This window comes from Pavona decussata, unplaced genomic scaffold (assembly GCF_977016875.1).
Source record: "Pavona decussata unplaced genomic scaffold, jaPavDecu1.1 SCAFFOLD_128, whole genome shotgun sequence".
Lineage (NCBI taxonomy): Eukaryota > Metazoa > Cnidaria > Anthozoa > Scleractinia > Agariciidae > Pavona > Pavona decussata.
In genome coordinates, this window is record NW_028145542.1 from 2,100,794 (window position 1) to 2,116,137 (window position 15,344).

At 38.1% G+C, this 15,344-nt stretch overlaps 1 protein-coding gene across 1 annotated transcript; it reads right to left on the bottom strand.

Annotated features, from left to right (window-relative positions):
• Window positions 1-2,958: 2,958 nt before the first annotated feature.
• Window positions 2,959-15,344, bottom strand: LOC146468913 (uncharacterized). Its single transcript, XM_085124074.1, has 3 exons — window positions 15,327-15,344; window positions 13,900-14,193; window positions 2,959-3,930 (listed from the first exon to the last, which is right to left on the bottom strand). Exons 1-3 carry the CDS (start codon window positions 15,342-15,344, stop codon window positions 2,959-2,961), a joined length of 1,284 nt encoding a protein of 427 aa, XP_084980200.1.

Genomic DNA, 15,344 nt, shown 5'->3' on the forward strand with positions numbered 1-15,344 from the left:
TTGTATTAAACTCTGCGTTGGAGTCAAGTTCTTTGCGGATTTACTGTCTCAGAGATATTCGCTTGCCATAATAGATACTGGTCCTTCCCGCAGCTATGCAACGAGTGCTTCCCCTGGAAAAGGCCTTCTGAAAGTGGTTTTTGAAGAGTTTTCCCCGTCCGTCCGTTTATCCGTTCGTCAGGCAAAGACCTGTTTTCACAGCATTATCCGAGTGGTAATAAAATATTATTCTGAAAAACATCTTTTAGCCTGCCGTTGTTTTTGTAGTATAAAAAAAGATAGTCCTTTTTTTCTAAAAAATGGAACCTGCGATCTTCCATTATTTTTAGATCCTCGATGTTGTAAACCTACGTGCCAGCCTAAATTGTAAGCAGTCACCATGTTTGTTTAAGAGAAGTCATCTTTACATACCTAGTCGCCTAGTCAGTTGAAAATGATCGAAAATTGCTAGGCCACAGACCACGAAAGGATTTGTTTCTTTGTAATAATTGCCGTTTTATTGGTTGGAGAAATAAGTCCACAAACTCGCAAAACGGGAAAGGTTTTATTGTTAAAGTCTATATTTGGATGACAAAAGATTGAAGTAACTTTTGATAAACACACTTGAAAGATGTGCGGTTTTCTTTTGTTTGCTTCTAACTAAACACTATTGATCGGAGTTAAAATATAATAATTGGCAAAATGAACAAAGGTAACTATTAAAAGCGAAGTTCATCTGTAAGCGTTCAAACTACTTTTATAATTTTACTATGGGAGCAATTTTTGCGCTTCACAATCGACCTAGTTTAACGATAAACACCTTGAGACCTTGAGCGAGACGCTTACAGCTTAAAATAGCCAACCTTAACAGTCCATGGGTGTTAAAATCGGTAGAGTTTTAGGGTCTGGTATTTTTCGGCGGCAGGTGGGGGGGGGGGGGGGGGGTGGGGTGGTTATATTCTGAATTTTATGTTTTATTGCAAACCAGAAGCGAACAACAAAGGTTTAATTTTCAAAGTTTCCCTCCAAAGACCACGTTTCTGCAGGTTTGAAAATGAAAGGTTATTGGATCAATTGCATGGAAATTGAATCTTTCCCGTCATTTATCAGGACTTGGTCATAATGATCAAACTGTTGTTTTGAAAGACTCTTCATGATTTCAGATTTTTAGCTTGAAAACAATTTTTTAGCATTAAAAGTTGACCAATAAACCGTTTGTCGCTGTGACAAGTTATGACTAGCAATTTAAACAGGAACATATAAGCTGAGCTGAGCTACCGATTTTCAAGGTACAAAACACTTCCAAACTCTTAACTTGACGGACAAAATATTTTTCTGATTGTATTCTTCGCTGCTTGTCTGACTTCTGTGATCTTCCAACAGTAAAGAAATGGGTTTAATGACGAGTTGAGATAAACTAAGTAAGTCGAAAATTAAAAACTTCCTACCACATTTCCTTAATAACTTGGATGCTAACATGCCGTAAAATTTTAAATGTGAGCGCTTTACTTGACTTGTTCATAGGTCTTTTTAGTCACTTATTTTCGGAGAGCGCTTAGTTTAAGTGGCCGCTCATTGTTATTAGACAGAATTATGCGTGAACTTAAGAACAAACACAACTTAAAACCCCTTGAAATAATCACGATATTTACCGCTTAAAACAGCTGACATTAAAAGTCTATAGGCTAATATTCATGAGGGATAATTATCAGAGGAATATATTCCCGGCAAATTTTAGGAGATTCTCTTTTGGTGGGCTTATTTTCTCAGGCCGGCCGACTTATGTTTGTATTTTAAGGTGATACCAAGATATAAATGTTGTATACTTATTGCGAGGGGGAGGCAAAAGATTTGAATTCGAGGAAAACATTGACCTGTTCACAAGCAAATTAATCTTCAAAGATGGTTTTGGTAGATCTTCATATATTTCTGTTATATTGGTGACCGTAACTTTTCACAGCGACAAACGCTTTATTGGTCAACTTTGATGCTAAAAAAATCTTGATGCTTAAAACAACAGTTTGTTCATCATGACCAAGTCTTCACAACTGACGGGAAAGATGCAATTTTCAGTTTATCCAATAACCTTTTTTTTTCAAGCCAACAGAAAGGTGTTTGTTGGAGGGAAACAGGTTAAATGAACATTTGTTGCTCCTTTCTGGTTTGCGATATAACATAAAATTCGGAATATAACCACCCCACCCCTCATCGCCAAAAAATATCACACCGTAAAATCCTTCCGATAATAAACCCACGGACTGTTAAGGTTGGCTGCTTTTAATTGTTAGCTGAGTGTCTCAAGATCGATGTTTTTACTGTTAAACTAAAAATTGCTCCGGCATAGTATAAAAAAGTACTTTGAACGCTTACGGATGACGTTCTCTTTTAATAAGTACGTTTGTTTATTTTCTTCTTTACTTTCATTCTAACTGTTTAATTATAGAAACAAACTAAAAAACCGCACATCTTTATGCTCATCAAAAGTAACTTCATTCGTTGGTCACTCGAGTGTAGACTTTCAAAATAAAGACTTCCCGTATTTTTGGAGTTGTGGGCTTATTTCACCACGCGATAAAACGGCAATTACAAAGAAACAAATGTTTACGCTTTCTCGTGTGGCTGCGCAGTTTTCGATCAGTCAACTGACTTACCTACGGCTGTAACTCGAAGACTGCGTGTCAAAAGATGACTTTTCTCGCACAAACTTGATGACTGTTTAAAATTTAGGCTGGCACTTAGGTTTACAACACATCAGCATTTGAACAAAACGGTGGATCAGAAAATGATGGAAGATCAACGTCTTTTGCACCCGTATATGCACAACAAGTATTTATACTACACAAACAACGGCAGGATAAATAATGTTTTGCAGGTTTTAATGTCAATGATACTGAACAAGTGTTAACCTGGGTATAAACAGCCGCTTCTATACCGCTTTAAAATGAACAACCGATACCGACAAAAAATATTTCGTAACTATTAACTTGATGAACAAAATAGTTTTCTGATTGTGTCCTTCGCTGCTTGTCTGACTTCTGTGATCTTCCAGCAGTAAAGAATTGGGTTTAATGACGAGTTGAAATAACCTAATGTTAAAGTAAATTGCAATGAAAGAAATGTAGTTGGAGACAGTCCACCTGGAATTGTTCCCTGACTTACCAATGCGCCCATTAAAGTAACTGGTAAATAACAAACAGCTAATATTAACTGCAACCATACTGCAATGGACACTGTCTTTCTGTATCGCGCAACGTTCTGTGGAATTGTTTGGTTTGGTTGTCCTTGAACATTGTCTTGAACTTGAGTTTGATGATGATGCAGCCTGAGAAAAATCCTTGTGTAACAGTAAATCAAGGAAACTAGACACAGTGGTGTAATTATGGAGTTATAGTATGTTGATATTAATTCATTCCAAAGACACACGGCTATGGCACTCACAAGGGAGAAAACCCAAAAAACAACCACAGCTACATATGTTCGCTTTAAAGTTACAACTAGTCTGTATCTGAGCCCTAACAACAGGGCGAGAAGTCTGTCCACACTTATGGCAGACAATGTCAACAAAGACGCTAAACAAAAAAAATACCCCGTTATAACTACTGCAGCAAATGTAAAGCGGCAAATATTCCATTTTTCGTTCACCATAGACATCCAGAGGGTAACATTTAAAGGGTCCACAGTGATGCCAACACAGAGATCCGTTATCGCCAGGCTGCGAAACAACAGTTTGGAGGGCGGATGAAGCGACCTGTCCTTGTGAAGGGCGACGAGGATCAGAGTATTTTCCAGAAATGCAGTAATGGAAAGAAAAATGTTTAACACTGAAAGGATTATCAGCTGGTTGTGTACACCTCCAGTTAATTCTGCCGTGCAGTACAGTTCTTCGTATGATTTATGGATTGTCTCTGGTAAAGTTTTCCCTCGCCATTTTACTGCACTGTTAGCTAGTGTCTGGGCAATTCAGTTTTATTCGGCTCCTTTATGTATTAAACATTGATGACAAAATGTCTTCGCTAAGCCAAACTCATTTCAAATTAACTCAGTGCGTTTATTAAAACATTGGCGACAAAATGTCTTCGCTATGCCAAACTCATATCAAATTAACTCAGCTCGTTTATTATGCCTCTTTGAATTTCATATCACTATCACCTAGCTGTTCTGTTTAAGTAAGTCGAAATTAAAAAGTTCCTTCCACATTCTCATTAATAACTTGGAAGCTCAAATGCTATAAGTTTTAATTATGAGCCCTTAGCTTAAATTCCTTCATTGGTCTTTTTTGTCACTTAAGCTGTGGCGTACTAACTGCGAGGATTTTTCTTCTATTTAATCTTTCACCCGCAGTTCAAATACATGTTTCATAAATTCATATTTTGGTATTAAAACGTATTTAGTTTCTATAACGTAAACGTTCCGTATATCCATTAGTGAGGAAGTGCGGAAAGATAAAAAAAAAACAGCTTTTTAATTACAAGTAGTTATTGTAATTCATGTTACTTTAAAGATGGTTTACGGCGCTCACCGGTAACCATTTGAATCGCTTTACCTTTTGGAAATTAACAATTAAGAGCCGTCCTCTGTAAATATCGACTATCGTCGTTTGGACGAGAAAAAATGAAATCCCTCAAACTTTCTCAGAAGAATGGTCTATATAATTGATTCACATGAATATAACTTTCAGCTCAGTTCGATTCGTATTTTAGCTGTAGTGCGACCATCTTGGTTTTACCGCTCTGAGAGGGCTTTCAGAGGCCATTTTAGGCCACCCTTTCAAGAATTTGCATTACAAAGAAAGCGTTACAAATTCGAACAAAATCTCATTATTCGAGACAAGCAAATGTTTGTTGTTGTGTTGAGAAGCTTTTTTGGGAATTTGATCGAAATCTGATTTTTTTACAAAATTTTTAATTTCTTCCCTATTGAACTACTCTTCAAGTGCCAAAAAAATGGCCGACTTTAAAGGAAAATATCGCTAAAGATACATCAGTTGGCATCCTAAAACAGCATCCTGGTTAAAGAGCAATGTCTCGTCTGTAATAATATGCAATAAAATTTTTGGGCAGTTAAAAAGAGAGAATTGTAGAAGAAGAAGTTTTAACTGTACTTTTGTCAACAAACACCGCCTTCGTAATTAGCATAACAACATGAAAATAACGACTTACTAAAAAAACTATTGATAAATTCCACTTACCTCGTGAAATATCAAGAACTGGATATTTCAAAATATATCAAATTATAGTTTCAGTCGGATACAGCCGCATTTTCGATGATTTGTTGTGCGAAATCACTGTAATACACCGCAGGTGTTACACTGAGTTCAATACTTCAAAGTCGGTCAGGACAACCATCGGCCGAAAAACTTGCCATCCGCCCCATAAGCTGCCGTGTGCAAGGTGTCAAATATTTCTTTGTTATCCTTAATGGCCAAAAATTCCTTCAACAACCATTTAAATCCTGCTATGAACTGGAGATTCTCGTCAAGAAATCGTTTATGTTCCGTTGACCTTCCGCCGTGATTAAACAATGAGATTGCGTTACAGAAACGCGCGCACATCCAGACGGACTGGGGTGGGGGCGGGGAGGAAACAAAAATGGAACAGCTCCTTAATTAAAAAAAAGGGGCCATTCAAGATTACTGTCAAAGGTGTGTTGTGCATTTCGGGTACTAAGTAGGAAATTGCTGTCCCAGAATAATGTGGAATATGATAAGCCCTTGTGCTCTGTTTGTTTGGTTGGAGCGTGGGGCTTACATAGAAATCCAATAAAAAGTGACTTACTTACTTGTTCTTTTTTTGTGTGTATTACACTTGCCTGTTTGTGTTCTGGAACGTTGTCATAGCGTTTACCATTACGAGGACTTGGAGCCAGAAAAACTACTAAATCTGAACATCGTTGGAAATGCTATCAAATGTTACGAAGCGCAACCGACTGACAAATAGGGCACAAAAGCTAATAGTTAGTGGCATTTATTGAGGGTAGCAAAGGGTTTTTTTGCGACGCGTGATGGCCCATAAATAAGCAGCGTGACGGGTGATGGAACCCGTGGGTGATGCGTGACTGGCATCACAACGAGATGCGTGATTTTCTTTTTTACGAGCGCGTGACATGTGATTTACCAATTAGATTTCCATGATAAGTGAACTTTCTTTGACCTAAAAGTCACGATAGACAAGAAGGGAATAAGACAGTATAACGTAGGATTCACCTTTCAGGGTACATTCAGCATTTTTTCCTACCAGTAACTCGTCTTTATACATGTATCTCTCAAAATCAATTAACACACAATCAATCTAAAAAGATGTTGCATGCAATACAATTTTCAATAATGCGTCCTCGAATAGTTTGGAATCTTACATTATCAGCTTAGTGCACTTACTTACGTGATGCGTTATTGCTTTAAACGGTTTTCGGTGATGCGTGATTCAATTTAACATTAAAAGTGATGCGCGATTGATACTCCCCCTCCCCCCTCTGCCACCCTCTTTATTGAAAACTCATATGCCTTAAATATTTGTTGCTGCCCTTTTGTTTTTACATTAGATAACTGCATGAGCCTGAGGCTCATGCAGTTAAGTCCTGTTGAAACGCAGCTGCATGTTTGCACCAGATTGCTGAGCAGCTGCATGTATGGTGCTTTCCACGATCTTGGGATATTTGTAATTATACTATGAACTGTGTAAAACTCGCGTTTTGATTGGTCTAGAGGAGTGTGTGATTAGAGTATAGACGCACGATTGACGTCATCGAGTGGTGTGACCGGCGCACGTGATCAGAGTCTAGAGTCCAGCCAGAGCGACTGGTCAACAAAGTTTTGCAAAACTGTTTTTGCGCTTAGCAGACAAACACAGGCAAATTTTCGCAGGAAAGGAGAACTGTTCAATAAAAGACTGGACAAAGACCGTTGAGAGTGACCTCAACCGGGATAGGAAAGCTAGAACTTTGTTGTGACGTGAAAAGGAAGCAAATATTTGTCGAAATATGTCGCCGATAGAAATCCGGTAATGGCGAGTAATCGATTACAAATCGCAGTGAAGCGACTTACATGAAGTAATATTTTGAGATCTGGATTTCCTTCTGGAATAAAGGTTAGTTTCGAAAATATTGTTAGTGACATTTTTTCGGATTATACTCTAATTTAGAAGATCACAATTGCATGTGTGTAGTAGTCCAAAACTGAGTTTGGTGGAAAGTTTTTGACTCAGCTCAGGTAACGCGATGCTCGCTCACGAAATGTGTTGAAATGTCTTAATTATTGTACAAAACAAATAGATTCCATTTTGCCGTGGGTCTGTACTCTGATAACGCACAGAGGACGTCAAAATGTGGTGACAACATCAGTCACGCTACTCGCCTGCGCGCGGCTCGTAGCGTACTTCTTTGTTCTCACCACGTTTTGACGTCATCTGTGCGTTATCAGAGTACAGACCCACGGCAAAATGGAATCTATTTGTTAATACCTAAATCAAAATATTCGCACATCATGCGAAGCATATTTACACTTAGCTTTTGAAAGCCGTTTGACGCAATAAAGGAAAAAAATGTTGAATGAGACATTAACAATTGGGTGTATTAGCTGGCAGTTTCGAGAATATTTGTTCAGGTTGAAGAGTGGGCGGCTTGATCCTCAGCGGCAGTCGTGTCGCTATGACAACGTTCCAAAACACAAACAGGCAAGTGTAATACACACACACACAAAAAAAAAAACAGGCAAGTAAGTCGCTTTTTATTGGAATTCTATGTAAACCGTTTATTTGCATGTATTCCCATACAAACCCTCATATTAATTTTACGTGCCGCTGAATATAACTTTCTCACTGTTACCTAATATTACAAATATATAGCTGTTAGTGAGCTTGGGATAGTTCTGAACATGTATGAACCCTAAACAGAAGAGCAACGATCAACTGATGCTGCAAATTAGTGTTTTACTTGCCATCCCCCCCCCCCCCCCCCTTCCCACGCCCCAACCAAAGAAATAGAGCACAGGGGCTTATCATATTTCACATTATTCTGGGACAGCAGTTTCCTATTTAATACCCGAAATGCACAACATAGCTTTGACAGTAATCTTGAATGGCCTTTTTTTTTTTTAATTGAGGAACTGTTCCATATTTGTTTCCTCCCCGCCCCCACCCCAGCCCGTCTGGATGTGCGCGCATAAACGATTTCTTGACGAGAATCTCCAGTTCATAGCAGGATTTAAATGGTTGTTGAAGGAATTTTTGGTCATTAAGGATAACAAAGAAATATTTGGCACCTTGCACACGGCAGCTTATGGGGCGGATGGCAAGTTTTTCGGCCGATGGTTGTCCTGACGGACTTAGAAGAATTGAACTCAGTTTAACACCTGCGGTGTATTACAGTGATTTCGCACAACAAATCATCGAAAATGCGGCTGCATCCGACTGAAACTATAATTCGATATATTTTGAAATATCCAGTTCTCGATATTTCACGAGGTAAGTGGAATTTATCATTAGTTTCTTAGTAAGTCGTTGTTTTCATGTTGTTACGCTAATTACGAAGGCGGTGTTTGTTGACAAAAGTACAGTTAAAACTTCTTCTTCTATAATTCTCTCTTTTTAACTGCCCAAAAATTTTTTTGCATATTCTTACAGACGAGACATTGCTCTTTAACCAGGATGCTGTTTTAGGATGCCAACTGATGTATCTTTAGCGATATTTTCCTTTAAAGTCGGCCATTTTTTTGGCACTTGAAGAGTAGTTCAATAGGGAAGAAATTAAAAATTTTGTAAAAAAATCAGATTTCGATCAAATTCCCAAAAAAGCTTCTCAACACAACAACAAACATTTGCTTGTCTCGAATAATAAGATTTTGTTCGGATTTGTAACGCTTTCTTTGTAAGGCAAATTCTTAAAAGTGTGGCCTAAAATGGCCGCTGAAAGCCCTCTCAGAGCAGTAAAACCAAGATGGTCGCACTACAGCTAAAATACGAATCGAACTGAGCTGAAAGTTATATTCATGTGAATCACTTATATAGACCATTCTTCTGAGAAAGTTTGAGGGATTTCATTTTTTCTCGTCCAAACGACGATAGTCGATATTTACAGAGGACGGCTCTTAAGAACGGTTTAACGCTTGTTTCTGCACGTGAATACCTTCTATTTTCTGTTTCCTTATTTTTGCGATCGTTTACTGGACAATGAAGTAGTTAATCTTACTTTGCGTGACTTTGGAAATGTACTCTCTTGATTAACTTGATTTTGGTTGAGACATTTTGGCTCCGTTTTTTTGTGTATTTTTCAAACACTTTAATGAGACAATGAATTAGCTTTAAGGGAAAATGACCTCGTGGAATGGCTTGTCGCATGACGTTCGGAATGGCATAATGATGCGAGATGCGGAATGATGTATACAAATAAATTAACTGAAGAGCGCATTCTGTTTTCGCGCCAATTTTATAAGAGCAGCATCTTTTTTGATGTTGCGGACTGTATATGATGTTATATTATAATTTCAATATGCAGGCTGTTTTTGTCAGGTAGCGGTAAAAATCTTTGTTGTGCATGTACAATTGCAAGAGACGTATATTCACCTAAAGAAAAGATGCAACCCGCTTGGATTTTCTATGACTTTAGGAGAACCTAGCGGTTTATTTTGTTAGATATCTGTTGGGAAGTCGTTCAGTTCAATAAGAAATTCGGCTCAAGTTGTTAAGGAAATCTACTTCGGCAAAATATCAGCTAAGAATTTCTAAATACTAGTTCTAATTTCTTTCATTCTTTGAGAGGCAAATAGTACTGAATGCTGATAAGTTGTAAGTGAAGGCATTTTTTCTTAATTTTCACTGAGCGCAAAATTATTTACTCCTGATTAGTAGGGCAGCGAAAATACTCGCTCTTGATTGGCGAAGTGCATGCCCCATTTCGGCATGTAGTTCGTTTCTTCATTTTGTGTCTGAATTTCAACGAATTCTGGAAATCAAGTGCTGCAGCTATAAAACAAATTCCTTAAGGTGAATGTTCGTGTCTTACAAGAAACAGCAAAACAATATTTGTGTCAAAAGCTAAAAACTTGGAGCGGATTTGTTTAGATGAACAGCTGAAATCATTCATGGCGACCAAGTGCTTTCACTTCGCTACTTCAGTCTTCTTCCAACGAACGATAACCGAGAGTAACAGTGCCTTTTGATGGGAGGAAGCAGCAGGTCAAATCAAAGTTGGTACAACAACTATGATCAAATTCGGTGGAAGAAATTACCCTGGAAGTTTCTTCTTTGGATCCATCGTTTGCTATTTTTATCGATCTGTGTTCGTGTTATTTTCAAGCGGCAAAAAGCTTCACAGCGCAGGTGAATCAATTAATTGACGCCTAACATTTGGTTTAATCGCCGTTAGTTTATTCCTGGATTAAACTTGTATTTTCTGTCGATTACATGTGTATTAGAATCAACATTCTTGTCAGTTTTGTCTGTTTTGTACACTACGAAAGAATTAAACAATTTGTTTGTTTGCTTTGCGTACGGGTTGGAGTGTTCTTACTCCGGGAATGACTGTTTTATGACTAAAGGACCTCGAAAGGTTTAAGAAAATTTTGCCCTCTGCGGTATAAACTGTAATTCCAATGACAACTCGTAGAATTATAATTAAGGATTAACTGCCACTTGTATTTTCAAAGTTTTCGCAAATTTGGGAAAACTGTGAAAATGCCGTGAAAATTTAACCTAATTCTACCCATCCTCTACTCAAAAACGTGTTTATGATGCGACATTTACTGATGAGTAATCTGTTTGCAGGCAAAGTTCATGAAATTGTGTTATTTTTAGCATGTACCGGCGAGAGTGAATTTTTGGCGTCACACCAAATACAAAAAAAGTATTATCTCCGCTTCCACAAGGTGCACCGAGACGATTAATACGGTAAAATACTGCGTTAACGGCTGGTATTCGCTTTAGTAATTTTCTCGTGCTCTGTCCTTTTGTTTCTCCGGCTGCCGTGCCATTCGAATCGGTAGTCCTGTGGTACTACATACGGACGGACGGACAGACATAGCCAAAACAAAATTTCTCGCATCGATAGGTTACCATATTTTCTTACTGGTGGTGCTACGCGTGCGCGCCTTCGGCGCGTGGAGCTCCGCTACTCGGGGGTTCTTATATGCGGATTTTTACTGTATTCAACACGCTTTGAAATCAGAACGTTATTTTCGAATTTTGGTCAAAGATCGTACAGTGAAGTGTTTTCTGTTAGAATATTATCGGAACACCCCTGTAAACGCCTCATTTACCGGCGTAGCCTAAGAATTCAAGGACTTTGAATCCAGACTGCGAGAACCTTGCTCCATTCGTTCTCCTTCGATAAATTCAAAATTGTTCTCCTTTATAGACCAAAAATATGGTATTAAAATTTTGAAGATTAGCCACGGGCTTATATGCCAAAGGGCTGTCTTGGTGAGAGATTTGGAGAGCTTATAACTGGGAAGACGAGAGAGCTTTATTTGCGCAATTTTACGGTAGTGGATTTAACGATGGTTTACAAACATTTTTACTTCGTATAACGTACCTATGAGAGCACTGCAAGTTTACATTGGTGTCTGTCATTCCAATTTTTATTGATTTCTATAATAAGTTTAAAATAAAAATTGCATCATTGTTATACAATAAATTACCGTAAGATTGTAAGGGAGATCTGGTAAACTAGTGCGAATGCTTATAGCTTCGCGCTACAAAGAAATGCGAATTCATCTCAAAACTGTTACTTGTATGCAGTTAGAAACTAGTTGACTAAAATATAGATACAAAAGTTAGTTAGCTCTGATATATTATATGTTTTTACTATTTTGTTGACCTTTACGTTATTATTATTAGTAGTCACAACTTTAATTAGTTTTTGTTCTCCCGTGAAGATTTCAATAGCCATCTTCCAGTGAGCCGTTTTCAAACGTATCAGTTGTCACTTTGCCAAAAACGTAACAAAATATTTTCGTCCACACAAGCATTGACGTGTCTTTTTCACCAGTTCACACAAAGCATTTTTGTTTGAAAAAAAAAAAAGAAAAAAACGAAGTAAAAGTTCTTTACTACCGTGAAGTGATCTTAATTATCATAGAATTTGGCGAACCTTTGCTTTGAATTTCTCGAAGAATTAGAAGTGGTTTGAAAAGCTATAGATGAAACACTGAAAGAACGTTTCATCTGACTTCCAAACATCTCTAAGTTGGTTTAAAAACCTCGACTGCACCTCGTTCATTCAAGCCACTCCTCGGTGTTTGAGAATCGGATGAAACACTCTTCCTTGTGCTGTTATTGTTGTTGTTGTTTTCTTTTCTTTTTCTTTTCTTTTTTTTTTTTTTTGCGTGTTATTGAATTCTTACATTGTTTTAAAATATTAGGAAATTGACATACATCTTATATAAAATAACACATTCATTGGCAAACAAACACACTACACTGTATACGCGCTTGGTAAATAAAAAAATAATGATTGTTTAAAAAAACCCGCCGTTACACGTTGAAACTTTGAGCTGAAACTTGTGTGCAACGGCGCTGCAAAACAAGTTTCAGCAGGCGATGCACCGTGTAACATGGTCGATTTTGTGAAACTTTTTCGAACTTCCGTTGCGAGACAAGTTTCACGAAAAGTAGAACCGCTTTCTACTTCTGCAACGGCTTGCAACGGTTGCAGTGGTGAAAAAAGAAAAGTTTCACCGTGTAACAACACTTCGTGAAACTGGTCTCGTTCGCCATTGCACACAAGTTTCAGCCAAAATTTTCAACGTGTAACTGCCCTACTTCATTTAATGGACACTGAATTTATTGTGCGATTTAGCAATTCTACTTTCGAGTTGATAGATTGGAGCGATCTTTGACAAGAGGACCTGAAAAGACGGTTTTTAAATAGTGTTATTTCTACAACAGTAGACAATATTATATTGTTTTAAAATAATTATTAAATGATTCATCAATAGAAAATCCTCATTCCTAGTCCATAAACCAAACATTTTATCAACATCAGAAAGTGATTGTATCCTAATATTGTTGCTGTTGCACCAAATAATCAAGTCTGTCCAAAGTAGTTTAATAATAAGGCATGAAATGAGCAAACGTTCGAGGGATTTGTCCTTAAGTGCTACAAAAGGAGAAACTTGACGAGCTGATTTTACCCATTTTCTTGAGGAGGCTGTTCGTTACTAGGTACCTATTTAATATTTTATATTAAAACTCTCTTGATCTTGTGTCTAAAACTACTTTAAGTGGCAACTTGTAAATTTCATTCCACTCCAGGTGATCATCTTAAAAGATCTCTGTATACAGGTATTTCAATGGTTGCGATTTTTGAAGTAAATTCCTGACAGATCCTTCAAGAGGAAGCTTTGCTTGACCCATGAGATTCACTAGAATTTGCTTTTTGAGACCAAAATCTTCTTTTCTGATAAAGTTTACTTTTCTTCCGAATATGTTTATGTCATTGCAGTCGGTGGAATAGCATCCACTACTGCCATAAGCTCAAAAACGTCAACCGGAGAAAACTTAGACCCAATCAAACTACCCGTTGTAATAAATCGATTTTGTCTCAGTCACTAAATCCCCTCTTCAGGCTAATAATGTGTTAAAGAGGGACTCACCACTAACACAAATAAGCTTATTGTTCCATATGACTGTTTCTGCTATCTGATGATAAATCATTTTTACACTTTGTAAGTTTTGTTCCTTAATATATTATTAAAAGAGTATTATATTAATAATTTTTTTAACCTTAGGCCGCTATCTTGATCACAATCATCTTATGTTAAATGAGACTGACAAGTTTCAATTCATCATAAACTGTGAATTCCTGGACGAAAAAAAATCGTTTTCTGTGAAATGTGATCTGCGCTCTTCACCCTCTCCACTTCACCGTCTTTAACATGTTATTGAATCATTTGGTTTTCACGAAAAAAAATCTCAGTAAAATAGCAAATACCACAACTAACAAAACTAGAACCTTCCAGTACATAGCACTGGTTTCACTACCCCTGCCCTCTTTCTGAGGCAAGCTACGGGTCTTGGTCCCGTAAATCACATTGCCAGGGGCATCTTCAATGGCTTTCTTGGCTCCTGCCCAAGTACCAGGTCCCAAGAGGCGATATTGTACCGGTGTACAAAGACCAAAACAGCACCTTAGGGCCAAAGCAGGATCTCTGAATAGGAGCCACCACAAGTCTGGCTTGCAACCAACCTCATTGGCTATTTCATCACAGTAGGGAACGTAGTCAACCTGTAATAAAAACGAGAAAAAAAGGGAATACAGTGTATCCCCAAATACTGCCTGCAAGCAAGCTTGCTAGGGTGTGGGGTCAGGGAGTGGGGGAGATAAAGAGAGCTTATAAGGAAGTCTCAAAGTTTAGAACATTTGAGCTCAAAAAGTTTACCCAAAAAATGTCAGTTGGTGGAGATTAATTCATTGATGGCATCCTAATGTTTTGCATTGGCTGGAAGTGACGAAAAACAAAATGGTGGAAGGGTTCTCTCCCTCCTTCCCTCCCTCCTTTCCTCCCTCCCTCCCTCCCTCCCTCCCTCCCCTCCTCCCACCCTAAGAGAGCTTGCAGGCTAATTCCCATTAGGGAGGCAGTTCTGCATGCCATTCTTGTGACAAGGTTGATGCAACATCTTTCTTATTACATGATCAAGCTAAAACTTTTAGCTCCTTTCTATCTTTATCACAACACAGTATGCTGTGGACAATACTGGACATTGCTGATCCTTCATATAGGAGCTAAGAAGGTTGTGTTTCTCGTATGGATATCCCAGTAGCTGAGAGGTTAGAGCATCAAAACAGTGTTCATAAGGTCTTGGACTTGTCACACTCAGGCACTAAGATGCTTCCTTGTCCCAATCCAGTCGTGTGAAAAGGTTGTAATAACCGGACCAACCATTGTTTTAAAAATTCATTTGACCATATAACTGCAGAGGTTTAAAGGGCTTGCCTCAAAAAAATGAGGTCTAGAAAGAGAACACAACTTCCTTTTAAAAAGGTCACAGATCTAACTAAGTTCTTTTAAGCCCCCCCCCCCCCCCCGTCCCCGCGGGGGGCTTATTTGTTTTTTGGCCTATTTTGTGTTTTTTTTTTTAGAGGTGGGGTGGTGAGGTTTGTGGCATTCTATCCAGCCAATTGTAATTTTTACTTAGTCCCCATTTGGAATGAAAAAAAAAAAAAACGGAAGGAGACGAAAAGAAAAGTAAGCTCACACCAAATAAATGGAGTTTCTATTTTCACCACTGCAAATCATTTCAGTGAACATCAGACTACTAGCATCTGACTCCTTCATTAAATAGGTGTCTCCCCTTTTGAAGCCATTTTCTTTTTTGGATGCCTTCTCCCTAGAAATTCAGCTTAATCACCCCACTCACTGGTGTCTGCCAGGGCAT

Bases quoted from the DNA above. Each gene is read 5' to 3' on its own strand.
- LOC146468913 (XM_085124074.1), bottom strand. The intron at 3,931-13,899 runs GTATTTGCTATT...TGAATTGCCCAG, and splicing joins TTCTAGTTTTGTTAGTTGTG to ACACTAGCTAACAGTGCAGT.